Here is a 14851-nt window from a genome sequence, read left to right as displayed (position 1 = left end):
CAAAAACAGCAGGCCTGAATGAGGCTCAAATTCACTCTCTAACAGCAGATAGAACTTATGAACCAGCCATGATATAGCGTTTCCTTGGTTACTGCTGTAAACAAAGCAGATAAATGTAATGCCTTTTTGTACTTATTTTACCATTATTTTTGAGATCTGCTGGGACAGTGATAAAGATCTACCCAGCTGGCATTTTAACGTAGAGTCAGCGTTGAATCAACGTCAGGTGTCAGTGTTGGATAACCGTTGGATTTTGTTTAGATTTTGCAAATCTAATCAACGTTGAAATAGCAACGTCATTCCAACGTCACGTTTCTCAACATAGGTGAATTTGCCAACATTGATTTTAGTTTAGATTTTGCAAATCCAATCAACGTTAAAATTTCAATGTCACTAAAGTCCTGCTTTTTAACAGTTTATTTTGTTAAACTGTTTTCACTAAAGTATTGATGTTTTCAACAGCAAGAACAAACACCTTGAAATGGATACATAAACACTAAGTCTGTGGACACGCAGAGTCAGGTAGGACGAAGCCAATTGGTAAAAGCAAGACCAGGAAGAAGATTAATAAAGACATTTCACTGATGATGAAAGAAACATGCTTTATTACGGCAAGTGTGCCAACATTTCACTCAAACACGTGTCGAACTAGAAGAACGGCCCAAACATTGGGCCACATTGAACACGGCTGGTTAGCTTTCATTTCTTTCTGCCACCGCCACCCATCCTCTCTGGTGCATATTTGAAATATTTGGCCATGTGTTCATTTATTTTTGTTGTTGATGTATCAAAAGAGCTGAACACCACGTCTGAGAAAAAAATAAATAAAAAATCAGTATTAGCAAACGCTAACCTGTCAAATATTTTGCAAATATCAACTTGTAGCATTGCCAATGTTTCAACTATATAAATTAGTATTTATCAACATGCAAGGTCATTGATAATCATGTGCTTGGGTGAGCAACAAAAGGCAGTTGGTAGTAACCAGTACTGCCGGTAGAGAAGTTAGTCTAGAGCCCAGAATGGAGTATTATATATAATATTACAGTATGCTCTGTAGAGTCCTCCAACTAAAATGATTTCTTATGAATTATTATTCTGCTTACTATATTCTATATTATTTAAAACATTGTTACAAAACTACTATGTTAAAGCAAACTCACCACAGATGATCTTATAAAGACGGGTCTTCATAAAGGACACCTTCCCACTCCTTCCTCTGAGGCTCATTATAGCCATCATTTTATTTGTCATAGTTCTGCCATGGTAAAACATTTATATTAGAGTATTATATTGCAATCAAGATCATTATGAAAATGTAGCGCATGGCAGTATATGACAGGGAACATCACTATGGGGTGTAACGGTTCACAAAATTCACGGTTCGGTTCAAAACGATAACACTTCACAGTTCGGTTAATAATATTGGTTACATATCGGTTTTCGATACAGCAAAAAGAAATGCCAGAGAAATGTCCTTGATTTTTTTTTTCATTCTTTTTTTATTAAAACTAACATCATAAAGTATGATATTTTTTTTACTTTGAGCAATGATGGAGCTATAATTGACTCTTAGGAGCATGTAAAACAAAACAGCTCCTTGTAAAAAATGAAATGTAATATTTTTTTACTTATAAATGTTTATTTTAGTTCAGATTAGCATTTGAGGGCAGCAATGTTATTCATAATGTATAAATAAAACCGAAGTAACGTTACTTGAAAGCATTGTAGCCTACTATTCCTGCCAAACTTCCAAAGTTACTGTTAGTTTTACTACAGTAAATCCATGGCACAATGTTTCTTCCTGGTTTCCACGTCAGCACTGTTTGATCCATTAATAACGAAGAAATGTGACTCTCACTAGATCTCGCAACGATGTTATTACTTCAGTGGCGAATTCAAATGAGAGTGGTTTCTTTACCTCTTAGCGCTGTGTAGTACAAGATCGGCTCGCGCTGCTTTGGTCCAAACTGATAAACGGTCCGTCACGAGTAGCTCAGTTTCGTTCCACTTACATTACGTTTGCCATTTGATGTTATGGTCGCGCCAGTGTCTCTTACATTATGAGCGAGCTCGCGACGCGCTTATTTGAAATAACTGTTCGGTTTGAAAATGCGTACCTAACACCGAACCGAAAGCCAACGGTTCAATACGAATACACGGACCGTTACACCCCAACTATAAACTAATGCAAAAACGGAACAAAGATACTTAAGCAGCCATTGACTTCTTCACATGGTCTGCAGCATCAACCCCTCCTAACCTCTTCAGATGTTTACTCTAAAAAGGAACAACAAGAAATTAAAACCAGAAAAAGTGGTCAGTAGAGCCCAGACTTAAAGCAGGCACATGAGGACAAGGTCACCAAGGTGAAAGGTATAGTTCACTTTGAAATAAAATTGTTATGTTTTAGCAAGTGAAACCACTGCGGAAACAAAGACACCTACATCTGGGATGCCCTTGAGGTAAGCTAAAACAAAATTTTATTTCAAAGTGAACTACAAGCCAATTGTCATAATGGAACTGCCAGCACTTTACAAATGTAACTTATTGCTTTTTTTTTTTTTTTTTATAGCACTTGTCCTGCTACATTACTACTACAGTGGTACATTAGCTGCTACTAGCATAACACACACCTCAGAAGAGCATGAAGCCAGAGGCACTTCCTGCTGTAAAAACATTACCCGGATCAAAACATACTGTGCACGCTCTATAGGCCACTCTTTATAGGCCGCTCTTTGTCTTTTCTGTCTCTGCTGTTGTCTCTTCATCAAAATGTGAAATGCCCCATGAAGCTATACTTATTAGATCAGTTTGAGTGTTTGTCTTGCACCCAATCAGGGAGAGGCATAATATCTCTGTGAATCTTTCCATGTACATTAGAGTTGTGAAACCATGTTTCACTAGCCTGATACTCAGACCCCAATACCACCTGAGGGTTAAAACTTACCAGTTCTGCTCCCTCATTAATGTCCTCCAGGCGATTCTCTAAAGCTTTGAGCTCTTCTAAAGTGTTTGCAGGATTTAATTCATATGCTGTTCCAGCAGAGGTGGCAATGTGAATTCTATCCTTGATATCAACAAGGAGCTGAAGAACTCTCTTCTGAAATTCTAGTCAAAAAAGAAGCGACCAATTATTATTTTTATAATGTAGTGAGTACGCTCTACACAACAAAATCAGTTTTCATTTGCCCAATAAAGAAAAATGCACTGCAAAAACTCAATTTTACCAAGAATATTTGTGATATTTCTAGTCAAATGTCTAATTTCTATTCAAAATAAATCTATACACTTAAAATAAGACCCCTTAAAAGTAACTTGTATTTAATAGACAATTTTCACTTGAACACAAATTCACAAAATAAATAGGAGCAATTTTTTTGCTTGTAAAAAAAACATACATGTGTTACCATGTGCTCATGTGAAAAATCAGCAAAGTGTCATATTGAACTGTTGAGTCTGATTCAACTAAAACTTTGGGGACAGCTAGGGACACTGGAAGACTCCTAATTATTCGTCAGCAAAATTAAGAGAATAACTTTACTTTTTTCAGACATCGGGAAGTCTTCCCTCCTCAATTTGTTTGACCCTGAGGAACCCTCACGCCGTCTCTGAGAAAGGGATCTGGACAGACTCTCTTGGCCAGGCCTACGGCTGAATGATCTGGTTTAAAAATAAATAGTAATAAATGGAAATTGCTACAGCAGGTTTTGCAAATGAAGTATAATTCTGAGTAGTGGGAATTATCATTTTGGGTCGCAATTTCTATTTACAAAAAAATAAAAATAATAATAATAATAATAATAATATGAACATGACATTTGTTGAGGTCTGTGCCAAACGTTTTCTTACATCTGGAAGATGTGTAGTTCAGACTGCTGCTTTACAGTGCTTTATTTATACTGTCAATATTGTACTTTTGATCATATTTAAATTAAATACCTCCGTCCATGAGTGGAAGACCCTGAGGAACCCCTACGCCGTCTCTGAGAAAGGGATCTGGACAGACTCTCTTGGCCAGGCCTAGGGCTGAATGATCTGGTTTAAAAATAAATAGTAATAAATGGAAATTGCTACAGCAGGTATTGCAAACGAAGTATAATTCTAAGTAGTGAGAATTATTGTGTTGCAATTTTATTTTTACTGGATCAGTACATCAAACATTTTCTTACATTTGGAAGTGCTAAAGCACTCAATCAGTGCATCTGGTTTGTCCAGTTTAATTGTGATGTCCATACCAAATAAAATCTAATAATAACAGTGCTTTGTTTATACTGACAATATTGCACTTTTGATCATATTTAAATTAAATACCTTCGAGCATTAGAAAGAGACTCAGAGGGACTGCTGCTACCACTGTGTGCCAAGGATTGAGGTCTTGAGGGGATGTCCATTTGGGTTCTTTCTGTGTTTTTAGACACTGGGAGTGGTTAATGCGTCAATAATTCAAAATTACTTTACACGTATTTGGTTAGTCAACATAAGAAACATTAACAGTTTAAATTAACATAAAAGACAATTGAAAATTATATTTTGTGGCATTCAATTCAAGTTGTAACCTTTCAGTTCTGGCATACTAAACTTCAAAATATTTCATCCAATCAAAGACAAAATTGGTTTCACACAACCACCTACCAAACTGTGCATCTGTCATTTTGGGAGGAGTTGGAAGAACAAAGTCATCTGTAATAAGTGACAGTCATTAAAAAACAAACCACTTAACTAGTACCTGTAGTGACTAATTGGCCCGATACTGACATAGCCACGGTGGTGATTCAAATGCTACAATGTGCTCTTGATGTGCATACCTTTTGTTAGCCGTTTCTTGGCTTGATTCTCATTACTTGTATTTGCAGGATGCAGGATGTGGCGTCTTTTCATTGTGTTCGTAGTTGTGCCATATTTACCAGACTGTGCATTGTTCATTTTGGGAGGAGTTGGAAGAACAAAGTCATCTGTAATAAATAGTCAACAGTCATAAAGTACTTTCAAAACTGTAGTGACTAATTGGTGGCGGTGATTAAAATGCTACAATGATGTGTTCTTAATGTGCATAACGTTTGTTATTCTTTTCTTGGCTTGATTCTCATTACTTGTATTTGCCAAATGTGGCTTCTTTTTGTTGTGTTAGTAGTTGTGCAATATTTACCGAATAGTGTGACTTTGTGAGTTTACAGTAAGAACCATTACATCTCTACTATGATTCATACTGAGCCCACCCCCATCTTCATATGACATGATTGTGTGACATGACCCACCACCAAGGTGTCACTGCCCCCTTTTGACCCCTTTTTCATTCCAACAAACACTTTTGTTATTACAAACTCTAAAAATACAATGAAAGCAAAACAGATAAATTTGACCACCGCACACTAAAAAAAAAATAACTTTACTGAATCTTTGTTCTGAGTGAACAACAATCAGAGGGAGCTACAGGCGAAACGTGTTAAAGATTCTGTAAATTTTTCAGCATGCGGTGGTTTATTTCACTGTTTTACTTACCTGCACCTGACGATCACACTTGCTGTGCACAAGGAGATCCTTTTGTTGGTTTACTCTAAAAATACAATGTTACAATGATGTAGCCCTTGGGGCCATGTAGACATTGCCTTCAGTGCATTGGTTCCTGTAAATTAACACCTACCTTCACAAGGAATAAATGTTTGAATCTTCTTGGTAGCCTTTTCACCTAAAATTAGTAATAAGCATTCTGTAAGACAATAGTCATCTTTCAAACAAATAGGCATACCTGTGTTGACTGTCTTAGTTTGAATTGACATTAATTGAATTAAAAAAGGTTAGAAAACCCTACTCCAACCTCATTGTTGTGACAGAGGTATGAAAATAAATGAAAACCTATTTTTTTTATTACATACCTGTACTCTTTATCATAAGACCTGGAGAAGATTCTTTTTGACTGTCTACATTGACAGATGGTTCATCTTAAAGGAAAAAGTCAATAAATATTTGATAGACAATTACAAATGTAATATTCTGCAACACTGAAAAAAAAAAAAAAAAAAAAAAGTCTTACAAATGATCAAATTAGTAAAAGTGCACTAGGGTACATACCAATTTGGTAGTCGGATACTTTTTTTTTTTGGGCCTCCTCTTCGTCGGTAACTCCTCTTCTGAGCCACTCAATTCAGCAGTTGTAGTAAAATCATACTTCTCGCATTCATTCTTGTCATCTGAAAGTACATACAGCAATGGTAAAATGCATACAAATGAGTAAGTCTTAATATACAAAAGCAACTAGGCAAAAATGCAGGTTTGGCTATTATAAAATACTTGTTTAATTTCTATAAGCGGATATCATCTTGCATGCCAACAATAAACAGGCTATTGAATGACTATTGCATGATACGATTTTGTGAGGAAGGGGCATGCAGGACTAAATAAGCTTTTTGCTTCCTCCTCTCAAATATATTTTGTTGTTTTTTTCTGGATGAGACCGTTTGTGTTGTGCTTCTGCTTTAGTTACTTTTAATTGTATAGCTATTTGTTGTTGTTTGAGATAAAACCAAAAAATAAGAGTCTCACCAAAATAAACAAGTAAAACTGACATTATAGCAGGCTAGAAATTACCAAACATACATAAGAGACAGATAGATACACTTAAATGTTCATGTAAAATAGAAAAAATGAGAAATGTCCATAGGTATGCGTTGACGATTTGAAATTTGCCTTATGTTCATATACTGTATGACAAAAGTCTTTGCCTTACAAAACACATACCTGACTGAATCTTAATTTTTATTAACGGGAATTTTGTCCATGACTCTTCTGGCTCTTTGCAGGCCTTCAACGCTCTCGCAGCTCCTTGTGTAGGCCACAATACACCACCATTCTTAACCCAACATGATGGTATCACTTCCTCCATCTCCATGGTCTCCTCTCTCCACACCGCTCTGGTCCACATTGTTCTGGTCTATAGAAAAAACAAATGAGACAACTCCGAACAATGCTATCCAAAAGTTAAAGTGAATGACCATCATTTGTAACTAAAAACTTCTAACATTAAAAGATGAACAGCTATTAGTGGACTCTCATCTTCTTGTCACTTATCCTAGGCTGGTTAGTTCCTTTCACAGCCATGAAGCAATGGCATAAATACGTAGCCACTTTTGTATGGTAGACAAACTGCCTTGTGCTTCAGTTTTTTCTCCTCAATCAGCTCTCGTTTTTGGTTCTCTCTTTCATTACGCAGTACAGCAATGTTAATCAGTTTTGAATCGCATGGACTGGTGAAAAAACTGTCCAAAGTGTTGAGACTGTACATCACACACACATGTCTTTTCCGGCCTTCTTTCCTTTACCAAGGCAAAGGCATGTCCCAAAAAAAAACAGGAGTCCTTCTTCTTAGTTGACACAAATGTCCCATGTGCTGCTGGTGAGATAGGAATTTTTGCATTGTCCATTTCTGCTATCCTCTTCGATAGTTGTGCAATTGGGTTTTTTGCATTTCTGACACACTTTTTTAGTTTTTGCAGGTGGTTTTCAAACTGAAAGGCAGAGATGTCATTCAAAGATGTTTCAAAGTGCCTTGCATCTTCAGACAAGTGGATCAGGGCATGGACATTATAGGATGGAAAGATTGGGCTGTAGAGCTTGGTAGATGTTCTATAAAAATATACTTAAAGCTCTTCAGCATAGCCAATGGATGACATCCGTGTAATGCCATTGGAGTCCAACAGTATGGACATGGCAACTGACAGTGTCAAAAAGTGATGGTAAAAATTGTCTTGCAGAATGCCTCGGAGAACAACCGGTCCAGTATAGATTAAAAACTGCCTGAATTCCGTCGCTTTCCATCTGTCCAGATCAGTTAGACTTCGTGGCTGTCGGGCAAATTCTCTTGGCAGCTTTCCACTGAGGGACAAGAGTTTTGCTGAAATTTCTCCAATTTGACTTGAAGACAGCCTACACTGTCTAGGTCCCCGTTTTATTTTTTATTTTTATTTTACCTTTATTTTACCAGGAAAGTCCCATTGAGATACAAAATCTCTTCTTCCAGGGAGTCCTGGCCAAAAATGGCAGCACAAAAAGTTTCACAATAAAACAATTTCAAAAACATAAAACAAACAAAATCATTTGCCCTATATCCAGCTGATTACAAATATGTAATTTACTTATAGCAAGTACATGTTTCCTTCAGAGTAGACCATAAAAGGTTTTTTAAAATATTTACAGAGGGAAGTGATTCCAGCATAATAATACTCTGCAGCTTGTTCCATAATGAAGGAGCAAAATAAGAGAAGGCAGTTTTGCCTAACTCAGAATGTACTCTTGGAACATTTAAAAGAAGTTTAGCAGAGGATCTAGTACTGTAGTTACAAGTGTAAAAAGATAAAAGACTGCAAATATAAGTAGGTAATTTCCCCAACAATGCCTTGACAATAAACAGCAACATGTGCACTTTCCTTCTTTGAAACAAAGAGGACCATCCCACCAGTTCATACAATATACAATGATGGGTGCGTGAAGAGGCACTCGTCACAAAACGTAAAGCAGCATGATATACATAGTCCAACTTTTTAAGTGAAGATAAACTTGCATGCATATAGATCACATCACCATAATCTAATACTGAAAGGAAACAACTCTGTATAATTCTCTTTCTTGCTTTAAAAGGAAAACATTTCTTTAAACGAAAAAGAAAACCCAACTTTAATCTAAGCTTTTTTAAAAGTTTTTCGATATGTATCTGAAATCCTAGTTTGTCATCCAACCATATACCCAAGTATTTATAACAATTTACTCTTTCAATAGATTCTCCTAGTAAAGTTAAAATAGGACGAACTGTTTCAGTGCGACGAGTGAAAAGCATGTATTTTGTTTTCTTTGAGTTTAAAACCAGTTTTAAGTTGGATAATGATAATTGCAATAACTGAAAAGATTCTTGCAAGAGCTCAATGGCTTGATTCACCGAATGTGCTACTGTATATATAATTGTGTCATCAGCATATAAATGAATTCTAGCTGAGGTTATCCCACAACCAATGTCATTAATATAAATAGAAAATAAAACTGGGGCTAAAATCGAACCCTGTGGAACACCTTTTATTATTTTTAATTCATTTGAAATAAAGTTTTCGACTGAGACACATTGAGATCTTTCTGTTAGATAATTATTGAACCAATTTAGAGTCATTTCACTAAAACCTATACAACTTAATCTCTGTAATAAAAGTTTATGATCTACAGAGTCAAATGCTTTAGAAAGATCTACAAATAATGCTGCACAATGTTGTTTACTATCTAGATATTTAACAATATCATTTGTAACCAGCATAGCGGCTGTAATAGTACTATGACCTGATCTAAAGCCTGACTGAAATTCATTTAATATTTTATTTTCGGTTAGAAACAATTTCATTTGATCATTGACAAAAGATTCAAATACTTTTGCCAACACCGATAACCTACTAATTGGCCGATAATTATCCAAAACTGATGGATCACCAGCTTTTAACAAAGGTAAGACTGATGCGGATTTCCATGCACGAGGAATAACATTTGAGGTTAAACTCAAGTTAAAAATAGATGTAATGGGCTCTGTTATAAGATGTGCAGAAATTTTTAAAAAATAAGGTTCTATTTTATCCGGCCCTGCTGATTTTTTTATATCCAAATTAGATAGAACTTTATGAACTTGAGTAGCTAAAATAGGAATAAAATTAAACTGCTGGCTCTGAGTAATATAACATGAAGTGGCTTCCACATTTTCTTGTTTCCTTAAATTACTACAATTGTGGGTCTCTCCCCCCGAAATAAAATGTTTATTAAAAGCATTTACAATATTCTCTTTATCCTTAATTATATTCTCATTTAATTTTAAATAATCGGGTAGACTGGTAAAAGTTTTTTGACCAGAAACTGATTTAGTCAGTTTCCAGAAAGAAGATGGATCATTAATATTCTCATTTATCATATTTAAATAATAATCACACTTAGATCTTTTTACTAATTTTGTGCAATTATTTCTTAGTGTTCTATAATTTATCCAGTCCATTTGACTATTAGTTTTCTTTGCTTTAGCCCATGCAGCATCTCTTTTTTTTATAAGTGAAGATATGGCTTCTTTAAACCAGGGATTATCTCTATTTCGCACTCTAAATCTTTTAAAAGGTGCATGTTTATCACATATAGTCAAAAAAGTACTTTTAAAAAAATCCCAGGCTAAATCAACATCAGGTATCTGTGAAACATTATATAAATCACTATTATAGATATCTTGCAAAAAAGCTTGCTGATTAAAATATTTAAATTGCCTTTTCAAAATAAGGCAAGGTTTACCCTTTGAAGTCCTGCAGTTTCTCACGCAAACCACAGGACAATGATCACTAATATCGTTGCAAAAAACACCCACTGCAGAAAATCTATGAGGAGCATTAGTTAAAATAACATCAAGTAACGTGGATTTAGCAGAATTTTTATGATTTAACCGGGTGGGAAGATGGATCAATTGCTCCAAGCAAAAAGAGTCACAAATACTTTTGAAGGGATCAGATACATGAGAAAACCAGTCCCAGTTTAAGTCCCTAAGTAAAATCATCTCTGAATTAGTCCAGTTATGAAAAAAGTCCGTAAGTGAAGTGATGGCTTCACATGAAGCCGAGGGTGGACGATAACATCCGACGACGATAATATCAGGACCATTTAAAAAGTGTAATTTAATTGCCAAAAGTTCAAAACATTTTGGTTTACTGATGGACAGAATACAAGTGCAGTTTAACTTAGACTTAATATAAACTGCAACTCCACCACCCTTCTTAATACGGTCCGATCTAAAAACATGGTAACCCTCAATATGTATCATAGAGTCCAAGACTGATTTGTTTAACCATGTTTCCGAAAGAACAATTATGTCGGCGTTCGTTGAATCAGCCCATATTCTTATGAAGTCAATTTTATTCACCAGACTACGGACGTTAAGATGAAAAAAACGCAAACCATTACTGGACTTAAATTCATCAGGAGTTTGAAGCTGTGCTGGGCCTGGATTAGGATGGATATTGCCCGAAGTTAATAGCAAAAGGAAAACGAACCAGTTTCTCCTCGCTGAGCCGGCTGACGAACCGTCACTGCAGATAGATATCGCATAGGGAGACAACTTTCTGTTTCCCCAAGCCCACAGGCACCGCAACCCTCTCGGTTCAACTCTCTGGATGAAGAGCGTCCGATACACGGTGCACATCTCATACTTCTGAATCCTCGTAATAATAACTCCACCAACCGGTTCCGGGGAAGTCGCCGCCCTCGGGATAATAATCCACAAATACGGCACAGATTCATCTCTTCTGTCTTCCGCGATAAAAGGCCCACTGTCCATGGGAATCCTCAGCGCCAGACAACCAAGTAGGTAAACAAGTGCAGGATATGTCCACATTTTAAAAGTAGTTTTAAGATAAAGTTGAATAATAAAATTATATATATATATATATAATGTATATAGGGACCAACACAAACTTCTAAATCAGCCGAAAACAAACAGAGCACAACACAGACTTTTCACGCACGCCACACACAAGCGTTTTAGAAAGTTCAGCAATCGTCTGACAACCCCTAGGCAGACAACATGCATATAGTCTAGCACAAACGGTTGTATGCACTGCAAGCCTGCAGCGATCAGGGGTGAGCAACCAGTTTGGTGGATGGGATATGCCTGTTTAATGAAGTCATCTTCTGTTCTTGCATCAATCTTCTCCTGCGACTGGTAGTTGAATACAACTCTGTGACTTACATAATGTCCTTCAATGGTGCACCGCTCACAGCTGCTGTAGGCATTGTGGGACTTGATGCATTTTAGGAATGCTCTCGCTGGGGCATCACAAATAAAAGCATTCACTTTTACATTTAATGTTCCATTTTGGAACTCAACCCCATGTTGTTGGAGTGCCTTCAGTTCTGTTAAAAAACTAGACGTGTAATCAGTAACGCTGTTTGGCTTTGCAGTTCCACAAAATAATGCAACGATAAACGGCTCAAACTTTTTCACACTACAAAGAATAGGCCACATTTGTACATTGGATGATTTAAACAATGGCACACCATCTACACTGAAATTTAGCAGCAACTCATTTTCTGATGAAAAGAAATCGGGATACTGCGAGCACATTTTCAAAAGTCCCATCTCCACACCGAAGTAAAGGAATTTGCCACCACATAGATCCCTGACTTCTATTTCAGGTGGAGTTCCTAAAAGGGTTCTGGCATCTTTTGGCAGCCGGTGGCCATGTTTACGTAACACCAAGAGCAGCTCATCAACCGATGTGCGCGTTGCCTTATTTTTTACAGCCCATTTTGCCAAATCACTTCTTAGATCACTTGATTCCTCCTCAGACAAAGTTCCAATTTCTGAATCACTTTCACCATCACTGTCTGGCGGGTGATGATCATCTCGATACTCGTCTTCTCCTGTATCAGACAGCTCGTGTGTCTGCATGTCTGTTGGACTATCAGCAAAAGAGAGGCCAGGATTCTCATTCTCATTTGAGGGACCTGGATTCTCATCTGAATCACTAGACTCCACCAATGCCCGTAATTGTGCATTTTGTCGTCTCCATTTTTTGTGATACATCTGGGAGTGAAAATATAAAAACTAAATAATTTAAGCAAATGTTTTAAAGAAAATCATTCAATTTAAAAAAATAAAAAAACGTAAGATCAAGCTGTGCTCATCATTTTTTTAATAATATCTTCCACATCAACCTGTATTCAAATTTTACAAAAATGTAAATGATTTTAGTTTTATAACAGTTACTTTCAGATTCAGATTGATGGTTGGGTTAGGTATGGGACAACTCACCTTTGAAGGAGACTTTCAGGTCGTGTACTTCATAAAATATCTGTAAAGAGGAAGAAGAATGAAATCTCAACATTATTTTTGAAGTTTGTGTATGAAAAGTGTCTCAATGTGCCACGTTCAACTAACAGAGACATCCCTAACACCCTAGCACACACACTCCCTAGCACACAGAACAAACCGCCGGTTAAACTAGTCTGCCCGTACACACACACCGATGGTTTGGTTAAGGTTAAGCTAGCACACAACGGCGGTTCGCGGATAAACGTTAACGTCTGCCCGTACAACGGCGGTTCGCGGTCAAAGTAGTCTGCCCGCTCTGTACACACACACACACCGATGGTTGGTTAACGTTAAGCTAGCACACAACGGCGGTTCGCGGTTAAACGTTAACGTCTGCCCGTACAACGGCGGTTCGCGGTCAAAGTAACGTTAGTCTGCCCGCTCCATACACACACACGCACCGCGTTAGCACACAATTAACGGCGGTTCGCTTTAAAAGTTAACGTTAACGTTAGTCTGCCTGTACACAGAACGGCGGTTCGCAGTCAAACTAGTCTAAGTTACCCGCATACCCACACACAACGGCGCTTCGCGGTTAAATTAACCACTTCCCACATGCACGTGCAAACACACACACAGAACGGCGGTTAAACGTCTGCCCATACACACAATATTAATAAACACAATACGTATTAATATGTGGGCCAGAGTCAGAAACTCTCAAAATGTATTAAGGAATTTTCTAGTTATGAAATGTGGCTTACCGTTTGAGCTGTTACCGCCAGATTCCGTTCAAAACGGTCCAGTGTCAGAGAATCTTCTAGCCTGAAGATGAAGACGCAGACCCACTTCATGCATGCGCAATTGTCTGGAACCGTCAGAGCCAATAGAATCCAGTTCTAGTCACCGCCTTTAATTGTGTGATGGACAACCGTCGTCCTCCAATCAAGTCCTTGTATTGCTCTCAGTAAAAAAGGGCCTTTTTTATGCTTTTATATTGTCAACAACAGTATGTGCCATATCTCATATAACAAAAATAATTCACATGCCTCAACAAGAAGAACATTAAAAAAAATAGATATACATTATAAAAATTCCATAGGATTACAATGCAATTTATATTTTAGGTCAGCACCATTCATTATATTTTATTTATATTATGTTAAAATGTTAAAGGAGCATTAATTACTTTAATTGCTTTACTATTTTTAGATTTTGACATCACATCTACATACATTTTAATTTCAAGCACCATAAAAAGAGAGCTTTACCTTGCATTTATGAATGTGAAATTTACATAGAAATAAAATAAAATTTATAATAAAAATGTTTATATTGTTTATGCAATGCAATATTGCAATGAAAATCTTCACATTATTCCAAAAATACTAGGTATATTGGCAAGACCAAAAATGAGAAATTGTTTCAGTGGAGCATTCACAGAAAGAGCTTTGTAAATCAATATCAATTTTAAATTTGTGTAGGAATAACTTTGTAGGATAAACTAACCTTATGGGGAGGAATTTTTGAGGTAATGACCAAACGTGAGTCCAATTTACATTATTAAAGAAATTGTTCCAGTAGAAATTATAATCTCTCTTAAAAAATTTGTTAGGCTTTAACCCAGAGAAACAGATATTGCCGACAGAGGTATGTTCAGATCTAGGAGGGCAGACAGAGAGTGTGGATGATACACTGCTTTTGAACAGCATCTGTACACCTGCAGGTATTGCCTTAAAGCACCTTAGACTTATTTTAATAGTTCAGTTCTAACCATAACCCTAACCTAAACCCTAACCATAGTACTGAGTCTGCAAATGTATATTCCCTTCATTATTAAATAACTGATTCACTAACAACCCATCTTGATCTTTCACCGTTGTATCATATTCATGCATCAACACTTTTTCAACAGTTAATTGATCAGCATTGTTTGGATGTTGGAACAACGTTATTTTTCTACTGATATATTTAAACAAAATGTTTCAAAGTCATGGTTGTAAAAATAATGTTGATTTGACGTACAACTCAAATTTTATT

The 14851-nt window shown here is 36.5% G+C and overlaps 1 protein-coding gene across 7 annotated transcripts; it reads right to left on the bottom strand.

The window, feature by feature from the left end:
- Positions 1-583: 583 nt before the first annotated feature.
- LOC306866003 (uncharacterized protein) lies at positions 584-13706 on the bottom strand. Of its 7 annotated transcripts, XM_079410938.1 has the most exons (16): positions 13576-13706; positions 12812-12851; positions 6739-6931; positions 6073-6191; positions 5877-5942; positions 5645-5689; positions 5503-5557; positions 4809-4955; positions 4636-4683; positions 4315-4420; positions 3943-4038; positions 3545-3663; positions 2951-3111; positions 2264-2280; positions 1164-1258; positions 617-809 (listed from the first exon to the last, which is right to left on the bottom strand). In XM_079410938.1, exons 8-16 carry the CDS (start codon positions 4924-4926, stop codon positions 700-702), a joined length of 870 nt encoding a protein of 289 aa, XP_079267064.1. In that variant the 5' UTR covers positions 4927-4955; positions 5503-5557; positions 5645-5689; positions 5877-5942; positions 6073-6191; positions 6739-6931; positions 12812-12851; positions 13576-13706; the 3' UTR covers positions 617-699. The 7 variants fall into 7 exon arrangements, 3 of the variants coding, with proteins under 3 accessions (XP_079267064.1, XP_079267065.1, XP_079267063.1); XR_013783917.1 differs by having other exon boundaries at positions 584-809; positions 2212-2280; positions 4315-4405; positions 4809-5557; XR_013783918.1 differs by lacking the exon at positions 13576-13706 and having other exon boundaries at positions 584-809; positions 2212-2280; positions 4315-4405; positions 12812-13394.
- Between the last annotated feature and the right edge of the window lie 1145 nt (positions 13707-14851).

The sequence above is a fragment of the Barbus barbus genome (genome assembly GCF_936440315.1).
Source record: "Barbus barbus genome assembly, chromosome: 47".
Lineage (NCBI taxonomy): Eukaryota > Metazoa > Chordata > Actinopteri > Cypriniformes > Cyprinidae > Barbus > Barbus barbus.
This window is presented reverse-complemented; position numbering and strand designations above follow the sequence as displayed.

Excerpts from the sequence above, each read along its gene's own strand:
- LOC306866003 (XM_079410937.1), bottom strand. The coding sequence starts at position 12,583 with ATGTATCACAAAAAATGGAGACGACAAAATGCACAATTACGGGCATTG.